This window comes from Equus przewalskii, chromosome 4 (assembly GCF_037783145.1).
Source record: "Equus przewalskii isolate Varuska chromosome 4, EquPr2, whole genome shotgun sequence".
Taxonomy (NCBI): Eukaryota; Metazoa; Chordata; class Mammalia; order Perissodactyla; family Equidae; genus Equus; species Equus przewalskii.
The window spans coordinates 108,358,562-108,376,494 of NC_091834.1; the positions used below are offsets into that span (position 1 = coordinate 108,358,562).

At 50.6% G+C, this 17,933-nt stretch overlaps 1 protein-coding gene across 3 annotated transcripts in view; it reads right to left on the bottom strand.

The window, feature by feature from the left end:
* The window catches only part of VIPR2 (vasoactive intestinal peptide receptor 2), a 71,613-nt gene that overhangs the window by 22,008 nt on the left and 31,672 nt on the right, over positions 1-17,933 (bottom strand). For all 3 annotated transcript variants that reach the window (XM_070618124.1, XM_070618123.1, XM_070618125.1), the window contains one exon: positions 2,729-2,826. In XM_070618124.1, the coding sequence (XP_070474225.1) occupies positions 2,729-2,826 (98 nt within the window). The remainder of the gene's footprint in view (positions 1-2,728; positions 2,827-17,933) is intronic.

Sequence of the window (17,933 nt, forward strand, 5' to 3'; positions counted from 1 at the left end):
TGGATGTAACTGAGAGTGTGGCTTCCAGACAAGCCGGGCAGAAATCTGCTCATTAACGACGGCTGGAAACGGACTTTTCAGAACATGCCAACTCCCAAGGTGAGGGGGTGTTGCACGCGGTCGTGAGTCAGGCTCTGCAGTCACCAGCGCACGGGCTGGAACGTGTGGCACCTCCCTGGGCCTCCTTTCTCTCACTGGTAAAACCGGGGCAGCAGCTCTCACCTGGTGGAGAGGTTGCAGGACTAATCTAGAAGCACCTGTAAAGTGCAGGCACGGCGCATGTTAGCAATTACTGCTGTTGTTGCTGCGCTTGTGGGTGCAGAGATGCTGTGTCAGGTCCCTGGGTCACATACGCACTGGAGGATGGGCTGCGGCGACCGCCCAGAGACTCCCCACAGAACTAGGCTGTGTGTGTGGTAGCCAGGTCTGCCCTGCACTTTGGGACTCGGCCTAAGAAATAAGTCGCTCCATTTCTCTGTGTGTAAAATAAGAACATGGTCACTTACTGCTCTCTTGGCTTATGGGGTATTATGGGGAATAAATCTTCAGTGACTGCAAAGAATTCTGCTTCCTGGGCGTAATCACCAGGACAACGGAGTGTGTTATTTTTATAATATGGATGTTAGAATCGACTCACTCTCACGGCTCTCCAAGGAAGTGGCATCGGAGAAGCAAGCACATCTGACAGATGCAGGCGGGAAGGGGACAGCATTTCGGTGGCCCAGGAAGAAGGCAGAGCCCAGAAGTGTACACTGGCTCTGGGCTCTTCTCAGCAATTGTTACACACTGAACTGGCGGCAGAATGACATCCAGACACGTCCTTTTTACACTGTGTCACCAGTAGGTGACTGATGATGTCCACGTATAGAAGATTGTGTTTGATAGTCATGAAACCATTTGAGATTCTCTTAAAGGATCATGTCCGTATTTGCGATAACTCTCAAATGCCATTAGGCTGCCTAATTACAAATGTCACCAGCACAAATCTGAGAGAAGCTTCCGATGTCAAGAATACGGACGGTTCCACGTAGGAGCTCTTTAAAAAGAAGCTGACGTGCCCAAGCTACCCTGTGCCAGCTTACCTCCCTAGATGTTTATTATTTTTAACAATTTGAAGATTTCAAATATATAGTAAAAAGAGTATAGCAGAATAAATATTAATATTGTATCAGTGTTTCTTTAATGAACTAGAATATGACATTTTTTGAAGTACGGCTCTGGATTAAAGGCACTGACTTAGTCTTTCTGAGAAGCACCAAGCACTCGATACATCTGAGGTCCCTGAAGGATGGAAAGAACGACTTAATCGCCTTTGCTCGATCTCCCAGCTAGACTCTTCATCAGTTTTCACTCATTTATGTTACTTCCAAGTACGGCTCTCTTAATGAGTTGTTAAGTTCTGACGAGATTTTCACGTTTTGAGGTAGATGGGGTAACTATTCGAGTTCAAAAATGATTCAGCTTAAACTAGAAAGCCTGACTTATGGCCGATCAAACACACATTGTACGTCTGTTTATCCATTAAAGTAAGGAATTTCTCTTGAGTTAAGGAATGCAGACTGCCCCTCCTACACCCTGTTGGTACTGTTGGTAACACCCTATTGGTGACACCCAGATTGTTCGCTTTCCTGGCATCATGGTCATGTTGACCCGCTAATTTGCAACTGAATACCTCTTTGAAAATGTATCCTGGGTATGTTTAATGTATCTTCTTTCTTCTAAAAAGATATAAGACTTTACTGAAACCCATGCTTCTGTGGAACGCCTTCTAAGGCCTTCCCAGGTTATAATCCTCGCTCTGGCTCATAATAAACTCACCCCAATTTTGATTTATAGGTTGGTTATGGATTATTTGTGTCGACAGTTCTAAAAGTACTGCATTTGTGATATCACTGATTTTATTTGAGTACTGGCCGACATTTGAACTATATTTTAGCCAAGAGAAATAAGATAGGTGGTAAGCAAAGCCCTGTTAAAATAAGCCAGATACCGTCCATTTTATTTAGTGCTAGTGATGCTTAAGACACGGATTTAACCCTAAAAATACTTACTAGCTTTTCCTAGACAGAAGCTTCTGCTCTGGGACCAAAGCTTCTATCCTCTAACTGACCAGCCACCTGCAGGATGTATGGAGTTAGTCACCGGAGAGACCTACCAGAACTTCAGGTGGGGGTGCTCTACCCTCACTGCCAGGGGAAAAACAGGCAAAATTTAAAGAGCGCTTATCACATGCCATGTAGGTTCCATTAGCATCCACATTTTACAGATGCACAGAGAGACTGAGTACTTTGTCCAAGGTCACACAGCTCCTAAGAGACTGACCCAGGACTTGAACACAGGCAGCCAGGCTGCTTCCTTCACATTCTGGAACACATTACTGTGTCTCTCAACAGAAACCAATGGGCAAATGTAGGTGCTTCTGAGGGGCAAGGTCAAGATCACGCTGCTTCTGTGCTTTTGAGGCATTTGCATGATGGCTGAGCACTTACTAAACGACAGTCGCACTGAACTCCCAGCCGGGTCTTCCAGGGACCTACCTCTTTATATACGAAACGCAGGGTGTTTCAACAAGGACGTAAACGTCAGCACCACACTGTACTCTCGCACTCTCGGGAGAGCATGACCAGGCTCGGGGCAGTGAGTCTCCCCGCTCCTCTGCCGGGCCTGACGGCTTACGCGGACCATCTCCCCGCCTCACACTCTGTGGAGCTGCTCGTTCCATACTCACCTGAAGAGGCAGAGAATTATGCTTCCGGTCGTGAGGGAAATCAGAGAGACACTGTAGCCCAGGGTATAAACGGCCTTCACCAGAATATAGAACGTGATCTGCAAAGAAGGAAAAACGTGTCTGTGAGCCATTGGTGGCTAGCACCAGACAAAGGGCCGGGTCCCAGATCTGACGGTGCCTTTCCCTTCACAGAGGCTCTCAGCCACGGATCGCCTGGACGCACGAGACGGCATCGCTTACAGTCCCTCCTCCATTCTGAACCAAAAGTTATGTTCCCCTCTTTAACCCACCTTTTCCCTTATAATTCATGGTGAATGACTTTGGATGGTGTCTGTAAAGCCAATCTGTCTGGAGGAAACAGGACCTGCCACCCTCAGGGAAAGTGAAGGAAGAAAGGAGGGAAGGAAGGAAGGATGGAAGGAGGGAGGGAAGGAAAGAGGGAAGGAAGGAAGGGGCAAGAGAGACAGGGAGCGAAGGAAAGGTTGGACCACGTACAAAGAAGGCTCTGATCTCCATCCCAAAGGGGTTGGAACGGGCTCAGCCCTCCAGGGTGGGGAACAAGCTGTGTGGACACAGGGTCTGAGTAAACCAAAAACCACATGCCTTTACAGGCACACGGAAGACACTCAAACAAAGGGACTCTGCTAACCCAGACCCGGTGGCTGCACTGCAGTATCTTGTAATTGTAGTTTCCTTGACACTTCTGGGTGTAGCAGGCTACACGGCTTGATACTTTTAAACTCCATGAAATCATCAGGAGAGGGGGGATTAATGATAATCATTGTGACATTAGCGCTGGGAGCCCTATTTCAACAAGGAACCTACACAGAAGGAATGGGGCCTCTAGGGATGACTTCAGTGTTAGTCATGGCAGGCCAGCAACACCTCTAAGGAAGTGTAATCACTCATGATAACTCTGGGGTACTGCATGGTTTGCATCTTTCTTATGAAACTGGAGCAGGGAGGGGGTGACTCGAAGACGTCGCCAGCTTCTCTGTCTCATCACTGTCCTGATGCTGCCACAGAGGGGCGATTCCCCAGAGAGGGCTGCAGACGACCCAGGACCACAGTCCTGAGGCTACACCCAGAGGGGCAATTCCCCAGAGACAGCCCCAAACGCCTCAGGACCACTGTCCCGATGCTGCACCCAGAGGGGCGCTTCCCGTGAGAGGGCCCTGGAAGCCTCAGGGATGGGTTGATTTTGTAAATAAGTCCTGATCTCGCTGGGTTTTACATTGCACTGGGCACCGGGAGGAGTGGGGATGCAGGAGACGGTCCTCACAGCTGCTGATTTCTAAAGGCAGCTTGGTCCAAACTCCTCTAGAGAAGGGTTGTGTTTACTGTGAGCGTCCGACAGTCACCAGGAGCTGAGGCCTGGTGAGCAGAGTGGGCCAACTCAGGGTCCAGGTTGGGGTTGGAGAGGCAGCCCCATCGACGACAGGTCTGCCGGCAGGCTGTCCTCTTGGGCCCTGCTCCTGCAGCTCCACGGGGCTGTCAGAGGTGCGTGGTGAAGTGGGCAGCCTCTGCTCCCGGCAGGGCAGGTCTGTGGGCCCCTGCAGGCTCGTCTGCATGGCACCCATTACCCACCCTGCCTTGTTCTTTCCAATCAAAGTGCCACATTTCCAGGAAAGTTTTCTCTCTACTTAATACCACTTTGTGTTGAAGGCTTGGTATTGGACTAGTAATACATTTTAGAAACAAACTATAAAGTCTGGGAAAAAATGAGTCTCTAGTTAATATTTAATGAGAAAACTGAATTAATTAGTACAGCCTCTCGAATAGTTCAAACAATCAAGGTTAGCCTGAAGTTTGATCTGGCAAACTAATGTATTAATAAATTTTAGACGAGACTTTTTTCTGTGTTAAACCTCAATAGGCCGACCAAGGCCCCATTATAAATTTCAAGGAGTCTACACCTGGGCTGCCCAATACGCCTCTCGCCCAATGTGGTTCTTTAAGTTTAATTTAATTAAAATTAATTAAAATTTAAATTCATTTAAATCCAGCAGGAAATCCAGCAGTTATTCAGCTGGACTGGTCACAATTCACGCACTCAAAGTCACGTGTGGCCAGTGGCTGCCACACTGGACAAAGCAGATAGAGAACGTGTCCATCCTCGTGGAAAGTTCCACTAGTACTGGAGACCAGACTCAACCGTCATCATGTAACTGACACTCGTGCACTTGAATCCCACATCTCGGAAGACGGAGCAGATGCTCTGGTCCCTGTGGAAGCCGCTGCCTTCTTGCACAGCTCCAGGGCTTGCGCTCACGTGAGCCTCTGGGTGTGGAGTGGTGGTGTGTGGAAGAGCAGGAAATGCGATGGGGAGTCACAGCCGGGACCTCGCAGCCTGGAGAGGTCAAGTGGAGTCTTCCTCTTCACGCATCGAGCACACAGGTTCACAACGACACTGATGTTCCCCCGACAGCAGAGCTCGGCCTGTGGGAGGACGACACCCTCGTGGATAGAGCCTTGCTCATCTCAGCACCTGCAGTTTCGACTTTTCTTTCAATAGAAAACTCTCAGCTCAATATGGATGTTTTAAGTCTCAAGAGTGTACAGAGCTCAGTTGCTCATGAGATTCTGAAAATGCCTCGATTCCCAGCAGAGAAAAGGAGCACAATCAAGCAGGAAACGCGGGCTCGGAGGGAGAGGGCGCGAGGAGATGCAGCGACCCCGGAAGCCTCAGGCAGGCAGGTCAGCTCCAGCGCTGGCGAGCCCTGGGCATTCTGTCGAGGCCTGGGAGGAGGCAAAGAGAGTCTCACAGACTCGACGCTCACGTTCCGCTTGCTGAACACAGGGAAGCGCTTCACCCACGTCGTCGAGTGCTGTTTGTGGCCCAGCAGAGCAGTGTCCAGCACCTGGTGTGAGCAGACCCTTCGGGAGCTGCCCACCCTCACTGCAGACCCTCCCTTTCAAGAGCCCAGGGGAGGGTGCCTCGGGCTAACTCCCAAGGCCTGGCCCCTTCGTCCCCAGGACTGAGCTGCAAAGCCAAAAACACGGAATGATCAATTGTTTACTGAAAACCTGAGCCCTCCTGGCACCTGACACCAGATACCAGGATGGCTCTCCCTTCCCTTCCTGGAGGTCAGCTGTGTGAAATCACTGAGCTTCTCTCAACTCCACGAGCGAGTGACTCGCTGAGGTGGGGGCGGGACCCAGGCCCTGTGATCTTCCTAAGACCGTCCTGTCAACAGACATGACCAACTTCCAATCAGAAGCAAGGATGTTTCAGTCTAGGAGGGAAGTGTTCCCACACGGAGACCTCTGCGTTCCACGGTGTGTGTGGTCTCTCCTTCTCTTGATGAATTCTTGGGGCGAGTTGGGTCTTAATTAGTGAAGATGGCAGATGCTCTGAAGGGGTCACAGCCGAGCTGTGTGAAGGCAGCAGCCAAGGCTGCCACTTCCTTCTAGGAGGCGACTTCCTGTCAAGGCCTTACACGGTGGTCCCTGTGGAATTTCCTCAAGTTTCTAGCTTTCAGACTGCAGTGCCCTACAGCTTAGTTTCAGGAAGAAAGTAGATGACATGCTAGGGTTCCAAAAATGTCCTCGAAAACCGTAATTTTAGGTTTTGTCCTTTTTCTATTTTCTCTCCTGGTTGAGGGATTACAAACAGGACCGGGGGATTCTGAGCAGCTTTCCATCATTGCATCTGGTGATGAGAGTCCAGGTTAAACAGCTGGAAAATGCAGTATTTCAAACCTCCCCAAAGCCTAGAAAACAACACAAGGACAACACATACCTGCTAACAGACGCCAAAACCAAAGCCGCATTGAGTAAGTCGTGGGGAAGGTGCCAGGGCAGCACTCCGAGCGGCCGGATCGCTGTGGTCGGTGCGCTCCCACACAGGACGTGCTGCTGTTGCCCACTCTGATCAGGCGGTTTACTCTGCACATGGACCTCGTATCACTCCCGTCACCCTATCCGTGGGCTGCTTGCTGCCCAGAGTTTGCTGCCCCTGGTTCTTAGTGCCCCCCATTTCATTATTGCTTTAAACATCTGCTAGGTTCCCCCTTTTTCTTGCCCACATTCTTTCTTGATTCTTAGTTCTTCCTTCTGATTAATTTTTTCCTGAAGCACCTTCTTCAGGCATTTTTAACGAGGGTCTGCTGTTTGTGGATCCTGTCTGCTTTTGTTTTTCTGGAAACGTCTCCTCTTTCATTTCTGAGTGGAGGTCCAGCTGGCGCCCCATTCCGAGTGGACAGGAACTTGTGGGGCGCCAGCTGCCCTGCTGCTCCTGTTCCTGCATGGGCACCCGTCCTTCGCGCTGCATGTCGAAGGCCTTCAGCTCTGGCATTTTCGTTTCACCAGTTGCCTGGCTGTGGATCTCTTTTTATTCACTGTATTTGGGATGGCCAGGCTCTCTGCATCTGAGGATGCAGATTGTGAAGAAAATTGTGAAGACTCTCGGCCATCACCCTTCCGTGTTCCGCTGAGACCGGGACCGGATTTGTGCTGGACCTGACACCCTGGTCCTCCGAGCCCTTTCTGCCATCCGCCCCTCTCCTGCTCTGTGCTGCATCTGCAGGTTCTATCTACCCTCCCATTCCAGAACTCTCTTTTCGTCTATGTCTGATTGGCTGTTGGATACATCTACTTGATTTTCTTTTTGTTCCCAGATAAAGTCCTTTTTAAGAGTATCTTGTTTCTGGTTCATATTTTCAACATCCTCTTTTTTAAAAAAACATTTTAAATGAACGTATTTGCATTCTGTGCCTGATGACTCCATTACCTGAGGTTTCGAGGACGTGATTTCGCTGTCTGTCACTGGCTGACCTTGGTTTACAGTGGCTTCTTTCTCCACGTAGTCTGTCCACTTGGAACGTGAGCTCCTCTTTGGAGTTGGTCAGTGGGAGTCTGTGAGGCCCGGGGAGATGTCTCCTTCCAGGGGAAGCTGTGTTTGCTTCTGCCAGGGGCCCTCGAGGCCACCACTCCAGGAGCGCTTTGCGTGAAGGTCTGAGCTCAGAGTTCCTGTACCATGCAGGTGACGTAGACAGAAAAACCCGACTCACAGGCGGGCCTCACGGTGACAGACTCTCAGGAGAGATTTAAAATCATCCCCAAGGAATGCGCAGGTGGATAAAGAAAACTTTCCCTGTCACCTCCATGGTCAGATTCTTGGTCTAGCTCTTGCCTCCAGCCTCCCACCTCATCTGCTCTGTGAGGCTGCTCATCCTCGCTCCTCATTAATGAGCCAGCAGATGCCCCGGGAACCAGACACCCCCGCTGCCTGGCACCTGTTTCTCAGCTCTGTTCTGAGATTTTCTCTTTTTCTTCAAATCTCAGCTATGCATTTCAAAGCATCATTGTTATACCTCATTTATCGTTTTTGGGTGATTTGTAGAAGGAGTTTTTTACCCCCGGTTTCTTACGTAAGATTCTTATTTCTTGCTGAGCATGTTTGCTATCACTGGCTAATTAAATTCATCCTGTTCAACACATTCACTGAACACTTACTTGGACCCAGACACTTTGTGGTGCCTTGGGAAACAGGGAAACACCCACGAGGGACTCAGACATGCGTTCACCACGGGAACGTGTTTTGGGGACTGACTGTCCCAGGAAATGACACGTGAGCTAGAAATGGGGACAGGTGTGAGTTTAAATTCCTTGTTTCTGTGTTCACTAAGAAGAAAGAACACCCGAATTTCAGCTTGTGTCAGTTCACTTACAGCTGGTCTGAGCTTTACACATCCCTAGTTTTCAATCATTTAGGAAGCCTTAATTTTGTTACGGGCAAATTGCCTTGCTAAGGCCTCGGGGAAGCAGAGCAGACCCAGAGCGAGTTAGAAACCTGGAGTGAAAGGCAGCATTGGGAAGGTCTAATCAGAACAGACCACAAAACAGCCATGAGCAACGTCCGGAACGAAGGCAAGGGAGACCAGCTAACGGCCACAGACCCATGCGTGGTGCTTCGCCGACAGGAAACTTTTCTCAAAGCCACATTTTGAGAGAATGAGGCAAATCACAAGAAACAATGAGGGCTTTCTGCAGAAGGCGGAAGATGAATGACTTTTAGGGTTTTTCTGGGTGGCATCCAATCTCTGTACTACCATCTACATGGACAGAACTGCAGAATAAGAATTAATGTTTAGAACCTGGTCCCTGGGGAGCTGAGCACGGTTATATCAGAAATGGCTGAACCAGCTAAGCAGCTTCAAGAACTGCACGGAGGGTCCACGTAGTGCCCCGTCTGCAGACTCCAGAGTTGTCCCCGGCTCTGCCTCCACCCGGCTTCCTTCCCTGGGGTCCCCCGTTAGACCCGTGGCCTCAGGCCCCTCAGAGCGTGCCTGTCCCCATCTGGGGCTGGCAGAGTGAGGCTTTGGTTCTGAGGTCTCCATGGTCCCTGCCCGATCTTTGCCGTGAGCACTGCATTTTATTCTTCATGATTCCAGCTGCTCCTAGAGGTCAGAACCACATTCACACACAGCTTGGACCCGAGGCCCAGGCCTCCTCCTTGTCCACAAGGGCAGTTCAGCCAATGAGAAGCAACCTTAAATATTAGGAAGACTGTTCACAAGAGAATAGATGGAAGTGTTTTCCCTTTAACTTCAGATCCGGATAAGGCAAATGAAGAGAGTGCTACGGGCCCCCACGTCTTTGCCAGGTGGGAATTCACTATGTGTGCAGCAGGATCATTAGATACTTGTGGGATGAATGAATGATTGCACAGGCAGCAATAAAACACACGTAGACAGAACAGACACAAATAACCAGAGACACAAAGTCCTACATCTTTAAAGCTCACGGAATACGAGACGCGTGATTGTAAAACTGAAGAGAGCAGTGCAAGTAACGAATGCCCAACTTATTTCCTAAGTAAACTCTTAAAGTATAAAAATAAAACTAGAAAACCAGTAAATTTGTTTGAAAAATTTAAAAAATGGGAACATTTCAAACCAAGTTATGAACAGAGTTGTAATTACAGCCTTCAATGCCTTTGTTAATAAATAAGAAAATAAAGCATTCAACTAAAGAAGCTGGAAAAATAATAAAACAAGCCAAGTAAAGCAAGAAGGAAATAATAATGATAAAAGCACAAAAAAGAAGGAGCCAGAAGGTCAGGCCTTTCTGGCAGACACTCCACAAGACGCGGGCTCTCGATTTTTATTTATTGATGCAGATACAAAATGCCCAGAATGGTGCTGGTGTGCAGTGCCTGCTCCACAGGGAGCTGCCGAGGTGAGCGACTGAGAGCGGCTCAGCGACCGCACCGTACAGGCCAGTATAATGGACACACATACGAAATACCAAAAGAAGGAAAATAACAAGAAATGAACGTCTAGACTGTGTTTCATTCACATTCGCGTTCTAATTAGAAAAAGTGCTCTGTGTAACTCCATGTTCACAGTCAAACCGTAAGTAAATGGGTAATATTCTGAGAGTAAAAACTACCACAACAGATGTAAGGAAAGCTGAAAATAGCAATAACCTGGGAAAACATTTATTAGAAAATTGATGAAGTATAATCTGTAAAAACAGCTCTGAGATCAAGCTGTTTTAACAGGTGAGTTCTTTCATCTTTTTTTTTCCCTGAGGAAGACTGTCCCTGGGCTAACATCTGTGCCAGTCTTCCTCTACTTTATATGAGGGATGCTGCCACAGCACGGTTTGATGAGCGGTGTAGGTCCTCACCTGGGATCTAAACCCGCGAAACCTGGGCTGCCAAAGCAGAGTGCATGAACTTAACCACCACACCACAAGGCCAGCCCCCTCATCTTCTAAGGAACAAATTATTCCTGGGATATAAAAGTTGTTCCAGAATGTAATAACAAATAAAAGAAAAGTATAGCATTTTACTTATGAAACTGGCATGTCTGATATCAAAACCAGACAATATACTAAAACAAACAATAAACAAAAAATTATAGACTAATTTCACTTATAAATACAGAAGGAAAAATCTCAAATAAAATATTTAGGATAAAATAAAATTAATTTAGAAGCATGTTAAAAACCTCCACACACCTCGACCAAGTAGATTTTCCCAGGTATTCAAAGAAAATACAGCATTATGATTAATACAATATATTACAACCATATGTCAATTAAAAAGTACTTATCTCAATAGACATTCATTAATCCTTGTTATTTTTAATTAAACAGAATGACAGTTTCTTAGGACTCACTAGTCAGGACGATTAACCCTGGGCTCAGGGAGCACCACGCGTAATGATGAAATGCCAGGTCACACTCTAAGCATTTTTTGGGTTGTGGAGCCGTTGTTGGACTATCTGAGGAAAGCCGTGGAAACTTTCCTCAGAAAAAAATGCCTGTGTGCACAAGAGACAATTCTGCATATAATTTCAGGGGCCAAAGGACCTGGAAGCCCACGGGCAGAGCTTTGCTCAAAGCTTCTCCCTCATCAGCAATGCCCACTGCTGCTTCCACCACTAAACATCTTTCAAATTTAACCAACAAAATAGAACACGGAAAAGAGAAATTTTTTCCACATGGGCAAGAAGAAGCAGAACTGTTACTTGTGCACGGGGTGCGCAAACCCAGAAGAGAAGGCAGCGGGAATCCTCAATGAAACCGCGACGAAGGTGTGATCAGGGCTCACTCAAAATCACCCCACAAATGGTGAACTATGCATGAGCGTGCCTTTTTAGGAAAGTCATTTGACAGTATAATCAAGAACATTAAAAATATTCATACCTTTGACCAGGAATTTGAGATCTGTGCATGTTTGTTTATTAATTAAAATAACAGGATACTGGGAACAACCTCAATTGCGAATGATTGAGTCCTGGCTCAGCTTTGCTGCTCACTCAGCATGGATTCACACCTTCTCCACTGTTTTCTAGAGCCCCCTTCCCCTCCTCTTCACTCTGAGCAAAGAACCTCGACTCCTACTTCACCCCCACAATTGGGACCACCACGTAGAAAGCCCCAGACCTCTTTCCCTCCCTGTTCCCTCTGCCTGGCTCTGGGCCCACCTCCCCGCTCCATCTGAGATCAGCTCAGGATCCCATCTTGGACGAATTGCCCTGGGGATGCCGCCCCTCCTGCCCCACCTGTCTCCCCATCTCTCAGCCCAGAACAGACACACCCTCCACATCTCAGCTTCCTCCCCTTCCTTTTACTGCCCTGCCTTCTGTGGGCACTGCCCCCTGCTCAGTGAGGTCCGCCTGTGTCTGGGTAGACCTCTGTCCGCTGGCCCTCTCTGGCTCCCCAGCATCATCCTCTCTTGGTGTCTTTTCTTCTCCCCAGAAGGTCCGGTTTCCAGCTCGGCACTGCTCTTCTCCCTCCTGCGTCCTCCCTGCAGATCTCAGCCAGCCCCTAGGTTTTAGCCTTTGTGAACACTGCTTATCAGAGACCAGGAGCTCCAGTCCTGACTTCTCTGGCACCTCCAGGCATTCGGTCCCTTGGCCTTCCAGAACTCTCTACCTACATGTTTCTAGGCACCTCGACTCAGCATGCATGAAACCTGGCGCATAAAGCCGCCCCTTTCTCTGAGCACTTGGCCCTGAAATCTGAGCCTCCAGCACCACACCCCTCCTGATGCCCTCACATACCAGATGTCACCACATGGAAATCTCGGGGTCACTCCGGGTGCCCTCTCACAAGCGTTTGAGCAGCCGGCAGACCCCACCACACTGAGGAGGGACAGTCTCCCCCCACCCGTGAAGCACGCCATCTGCGCTCTCTGAGCCCCTGGGGCCGGTTGGTCCTGCTTTCTGCAGAGTGGCCTCAGGGCCGCAGTTTTCAAGCCTGGCTGCGGCCAGAGCTGCCTGGTGCTGGACGCCACCTGCAGAGACTGGCTTTCTGCCTCGGTGGGCCCAGGCTCGGGCCAGCTCCCAAGGGACTTCCACGTGCATCTGAGATAGGGAATGATCTTGCCATCAGTGCTTCTCCCAGTGTGGCCCCTGGACCAGAAGGAACACATCACCTGGGAACTTGCTAGAAATGCAGACTCTTAGGCCCTCACAGCCCTGCCTCAGGGTGGGGCTGGCAGCCCCAAGGGGGAGTCTGGTGCCGCTCAAGTTCCAGAGCCGCTGGTCTACACTGCAGATGGGGATGCAGTGCAGCTGTGACTCCTGTCCCGCTTGAGGCCTTCCACAGCGGCCCCTCACTGACTCTAACGAGGCACCACTGGCTCCCGCCTCCCTCCTGCCGGCTCCTCACACTCAGTCCCCATGACGACCTCCTCGCTCTCTCATCTCTGGTGACACTTGGGGACTTCGAATGTCTATCTTAATCTTCTCCCCTCCCCTCAGCAGTTACTATCAGGGGTGCCTCCCTGAGGAAGCTGCCCTCCCAGGTCTGCCCTGCACTCGCTAGCCTACGTCGAGGGGACTGACGCTCTGTGAGAGCCGGCACACGCCCCGTTCCTGGCCCAGGCCCCAGCCCAGCCCTGGGAGCTGAGGTGGCAGAGCTTCACAGCTTCCAGATCTCTCAGGACTGTGTGGCATGATCTTCAAACCGAGATGAAACGGGGGCTGGGGTGCATGTGTCCACCAGCAAAACAGGAGCCAAGGTTTAAGGGCAGTCAACAAATAGACAGCACAGCCACGGTGTTGGGAATATCTAGGTTGGGGCCGGCGGCCGAGCCGTCTCAGTCCTTTCTCTGTACCGCGGGAGTGAGGACAGCAGGGCGCCTTTTCCTTCATCCCCAACAGGGACGCGTGACCGCACAAGGCCCTGATCTTGAGCTTCCCTTGAGATGTAAGAGGAGCGTCTGGGGACTATGTCGGGGAGCAGAGGACACCCATTAGGAGCAGCAGACAGTGTGAAGCGACCAAAACCCACTGAGCTCCCGCCGCAGGAGCCAGGAGCCTGCTGGTTCTCAAGGCGGCTGCTGTCTGCCCGCCTCCGGCCTCAGGCTGGGCTCTTCCAGAGGATGGCTGACCACTGACCGCTGACCGCTGTCTGGGGGCTGCTGTCTGGAGATGGCCACCTGCTGTTCTCCAGCAGGAGGTGAGAAGGGGCGTGTGCACTTTAGCCTGTGGACGAAACACTGTTGTTCCGAGTAAACAACCTCTGAATGATCACAGCCCTGTCGTCCAGAAACAAGGGGAGACCCAGGCCCCAGCCAGCAGCTGATGGCTGCATGTGCCAGCCAGAGGCGTCACGGACCTTGTTCCTCAACAGTGAGCGGATGTGGCGGGTTCCCTGTTTCCACTGTGAGTCTCCACCATGGGCGCATCCTGGCTGCAGGTGCAATCCCGCGACAGAGCAGCCCTCCCGCCCTGATGCAGAACACCGACAGGAGCTGGGGACCCGCTTGGCCTGGCCTCGGTCTCCCCACAAGTGACGTGACTGAGTCCAGGCTGGATGTACCACGGTGCTGATGAAGGTCAGGACTCGGTCCCTTGCTCTCGCCCCTGTGAGAGCTGGGATGCATCTCTATGCCGAGAGATCTCAGGGGAAGAGGACCTGGACATCCGAGGCTCCAGTAACCTGTGATTCATTCTTTATCCAAAATAAGCCTTCACTTTTATATTCAATTTTGTATTTTTGATATTGCATTCTTTTTCTTAGCAAGTCCTCAAACTGCTTCAGCTTTGGGCCCCACAGGAGGATACCTGGGTGGCACAGCTTTGCTTAGGATAGGAGTGAAAGCCGGGAGGGAGGGCTGGCAGCGGAGGCCTTTGCTCCCGAGCAGCCCACGGTCAGGAAGGTAACTGAGTCAGGGCTGACTTCTTACAGAAAGGCTGTACAGCCTAATTGGTACCAAGTGTCCTTCGGGGGGATGCCCCATGGAGCAGGGACGGGGCTGGCCCTGCAGGCAGGGTGACCCAGTGGCTGCAATTCCACACGCCTGGCAGGAACCCCCCGGTGACCCGGGTCCCTGAAGACCAGGCATCACAGGAGCCTTGTCACCGCACGTTGACCAGGAGAGATGCTCTCAAGGCCACATGTCACAATCACAATTTTGGGACTCTGATTTACTTGTAAAAGCACTTCAGGGGGGCTGGCCCCGTGGTCGAGTGGTTAAGTTTACGCGCTTCACTGCAGGCAGCCCAGGGTTTTGTTGGTTTGAATCCTGGGCGCGGACATGGCACTGCTCATATAAACCACGCTGAGGCAGCATCCCACATGCCACAACTAGAAGGACCCACAACGAAGAATATACAACTATGTACCGGGGGGCTTTGGGGAGAAAAAGGAAAAAATAAAATCTTTGAAAAAAAAGAAAAAGCACTTCAGAGAACATGCTCATCGTCACAGAACCAGGAGTCAGGCCAACAGCTGAGGAATGCTTCTGAGTGCCGCGTGGCCTGAGCCGCGTGTGCTGGGTAGTCTGAGTCGCTCCTGAGTCGGGCAGGCAGGCTCCACGCTGGCCTTCAGCTGGAGTCCTGCCGTTTGGCGGCCAGCACCCCAGGAAGAGGCCTGCCGCTCGGTCTGTGGCTCATCTGGACAGTGTGTCCGACGGAGGTGTCTGAGCCCCTCCCAGTGAGCCTTTCCCATTACACGTCTGCCCTGGAGTGACGCGGCAGAGCGCCCTCCTCGCGGGACGGGCGGCCTGGCCAGTGTTTTGCAAACAGTGAGTCATAACTAGGGCGACAAACCCTCCCACTCGCCCAGGCCAGGCCTGGTTTATGTCTGTGGTCCTGCAGAAATTGTTAACAGCTCCCCGTTTCTCTCTTGAGAGGCCAGGTTGGGCTGGCAGGGTATACAGTCTCCTATTTATAACCCGCTAGTGGGTTATGCAATCAGTTCAGTGTAACTACCAACGTTTAAAGAAGGGTAGCATAGAAAAACATGGATTTGTGAACGTCTGTGTTGAGTCACGGTGAAACGTATTTCTAACTGTGGATTTTAATCAAAAAGTTGAAGCCCCTTGGCTGGACCAGAGATCCCGGACTCAGCCCAGTGCCGTCTCAGAAGCTGTGATAAAAGCCCCCTCCGCCTTCACCTCACCTGGAGCAGATGTGCCAACTCGGGAGACCGACCCTCTTCTGACCCTGTGTGGCCTTCATCACGGGCCTCATGATCTGGGAAACAAAGGTTTCCCCAGCGGCCGCTTCATGTGATTAACCCATCAATGGATGGACAGCACTTTGCACCGTGCTGTGGGAACCAAAAGGAAAACACTGTCGATCCCCGGAGAGCGTGGTTGCAGGATGGGTCCCACCTGAATGAGAAGGCACTGCCCCAGTCCTGGGAGCCCGCGAAGGCCTGTTGGGTGGACAGGACAGCACACACCAAGAATGCACGAGTCAGTGCTCACCTGTGTGTCTGACTCAGAATTCAGCTGCAGGGGCAGGAGCTGGCAGGCGGAGGCAGGTGGTAGAACCATGGGAGTACTTAGCGGGTGAGGGAGAAAAGAGACGGTCCAGCGGGCTGGGAGGCGATGGGCCGGGACGTGGGGAAGCCTGGGGGACCCTGGTCAGGCTGGGCAGGGACGTCTGGGCGCTACCGACTGTGTCAACACTGAGCGACCCTCCCCTCGCCTCTCCCTGCTCTGAGTCCTCCCGACGCACGGTCACAGTCCTGTTTCCCTACCAGGTCTTCCTCGGAGAAGGTGCTGGGCCAGGCACTCACATGCCCCATTTCCTTATGCGGCAGCGGGCGGAGGGCCTAGCGGGGCGCTGTCTGCTTTGTGCTGCACAACACCCTGGCGTGTGCTGGCCAGTCCAGGGCCTTGGTCTGGCAGCTTCCAGCAGGGCTGTGGCTGGATTTCGGGAGCCCTCGGACTAGTAGCCCTTGCCAGAGGCCACCACATGGCCTCTGTCTCAGACACAAGGAGGTGCCTGTTCTCACCTTAAAAGGTGGAAGGTCGAGGCTTTGTTTGTTTTAAAACAAATGTTTCTGAGACCGTCAGAAACTGCAACCTGTTTTCGTGGGAAATGTGGTCCAGGTTGCATTTATTTCCTGAGTGCACAGCAGGCCATCACAGCCCCTTCCTGGCTTATGCATCTGTCTCAAGATTCAGGATGAAGCTCATCGTGACATGTTGTTGTAAAAATCTTAGCAAGTTGAATTTTTCTTCTTGCAAATTATTGGCAAAATATCTTTTTAGACCCACTGACTCTGCTTGGGAGACTAACAATGATCATAACAGTGGTGAAGCTTTTTGCAATTTATAAAACATAATATAATAATCAACATATTCACTTACTCCCAACAGCCTGGTGAAGGAAGCGGATCAAGTGTTATTGCCATGTTCTGGTTACAGAGATGAGGAACCAGCCCCAGGGAGGTGAGAGGCGAGGTTAAGGACACAGGGCTGCAGGGCCGACTCAAGCCTGAGCCCCATGATGTCATCTCACTCTAGGGGGCTCCCCTCAGGGAGAAAAAACAGTTTTGTTTCATTTTCTTTTCTTTAACAAGAATTGGTTGGATTCGCATCTAAGGAGCTTGGAAGTCATCACTCCACCCTAACAATTAGTAAAAATCTGAACAGATTGAACAACCAGCAGCTCTTCTCAGGTCTGCAAGAGAAGCGAGGACACAAGACAAGCTGTGGCCCTGCGACCGCGTGGCAGAGACAGAGCTGTGAGAATGACGATGAAGCTACAGAAATGAAGACAGGGTGGTGCTGGTGAAAGGGCAGACAAATCTGTCAGTGGAGCAGAACAGAGCATCCAGAAATAGACCCACACGAACACAGTCACCGATCTTTGACGCAGGAGCAGAGGCAACACAGTGGAGCAAAGACAGTCATTTCAACAGATCGTGCTGGAGCAAGGGGACACTCACATGCAAAAAACCAATCCAAACACAGTCTCTACACTCTCCACAAAAATTAACTCAAAGTGGGTCACAGACCTAACTGTAAAATGCAAAACTATAAAGCTCCTAGAAGATAACACAGGAGAAAATCTAGATGACGCTGGATTTGGTAATGACTTTTCAGACACAACAACAAAGGCACTATCCATGAAAGAAATAACTGACAAGCTGGACTTCAGTAAAACGAACAACTTCTGCTCTACGAAAGACAATGTCAGAGAATGAGAAGACGACACAGACAGGAGAAAATATCTGCAAAAAACACATCTGATAAAAGACTTATTGGGGCCGGCCCTGTGGCCAAGTGGTTAAGTTCATGTGCTCTGCCTAGGCGGCCTATGGGGTTCACCGGTTTGGACCCTGGAGGCAGTGTCCCACATGGCACAACCAGAAAGATCTACAATAGAATATACAACTATGTACTGGGGGGCTTTGGGGAGAAGGAGGAAAAAAAAGGAAGATTGGCAACAGATGTTAGCTCAGGGCCAATCTTTAAAAAAGAAACACTGTCATCCAAAATATA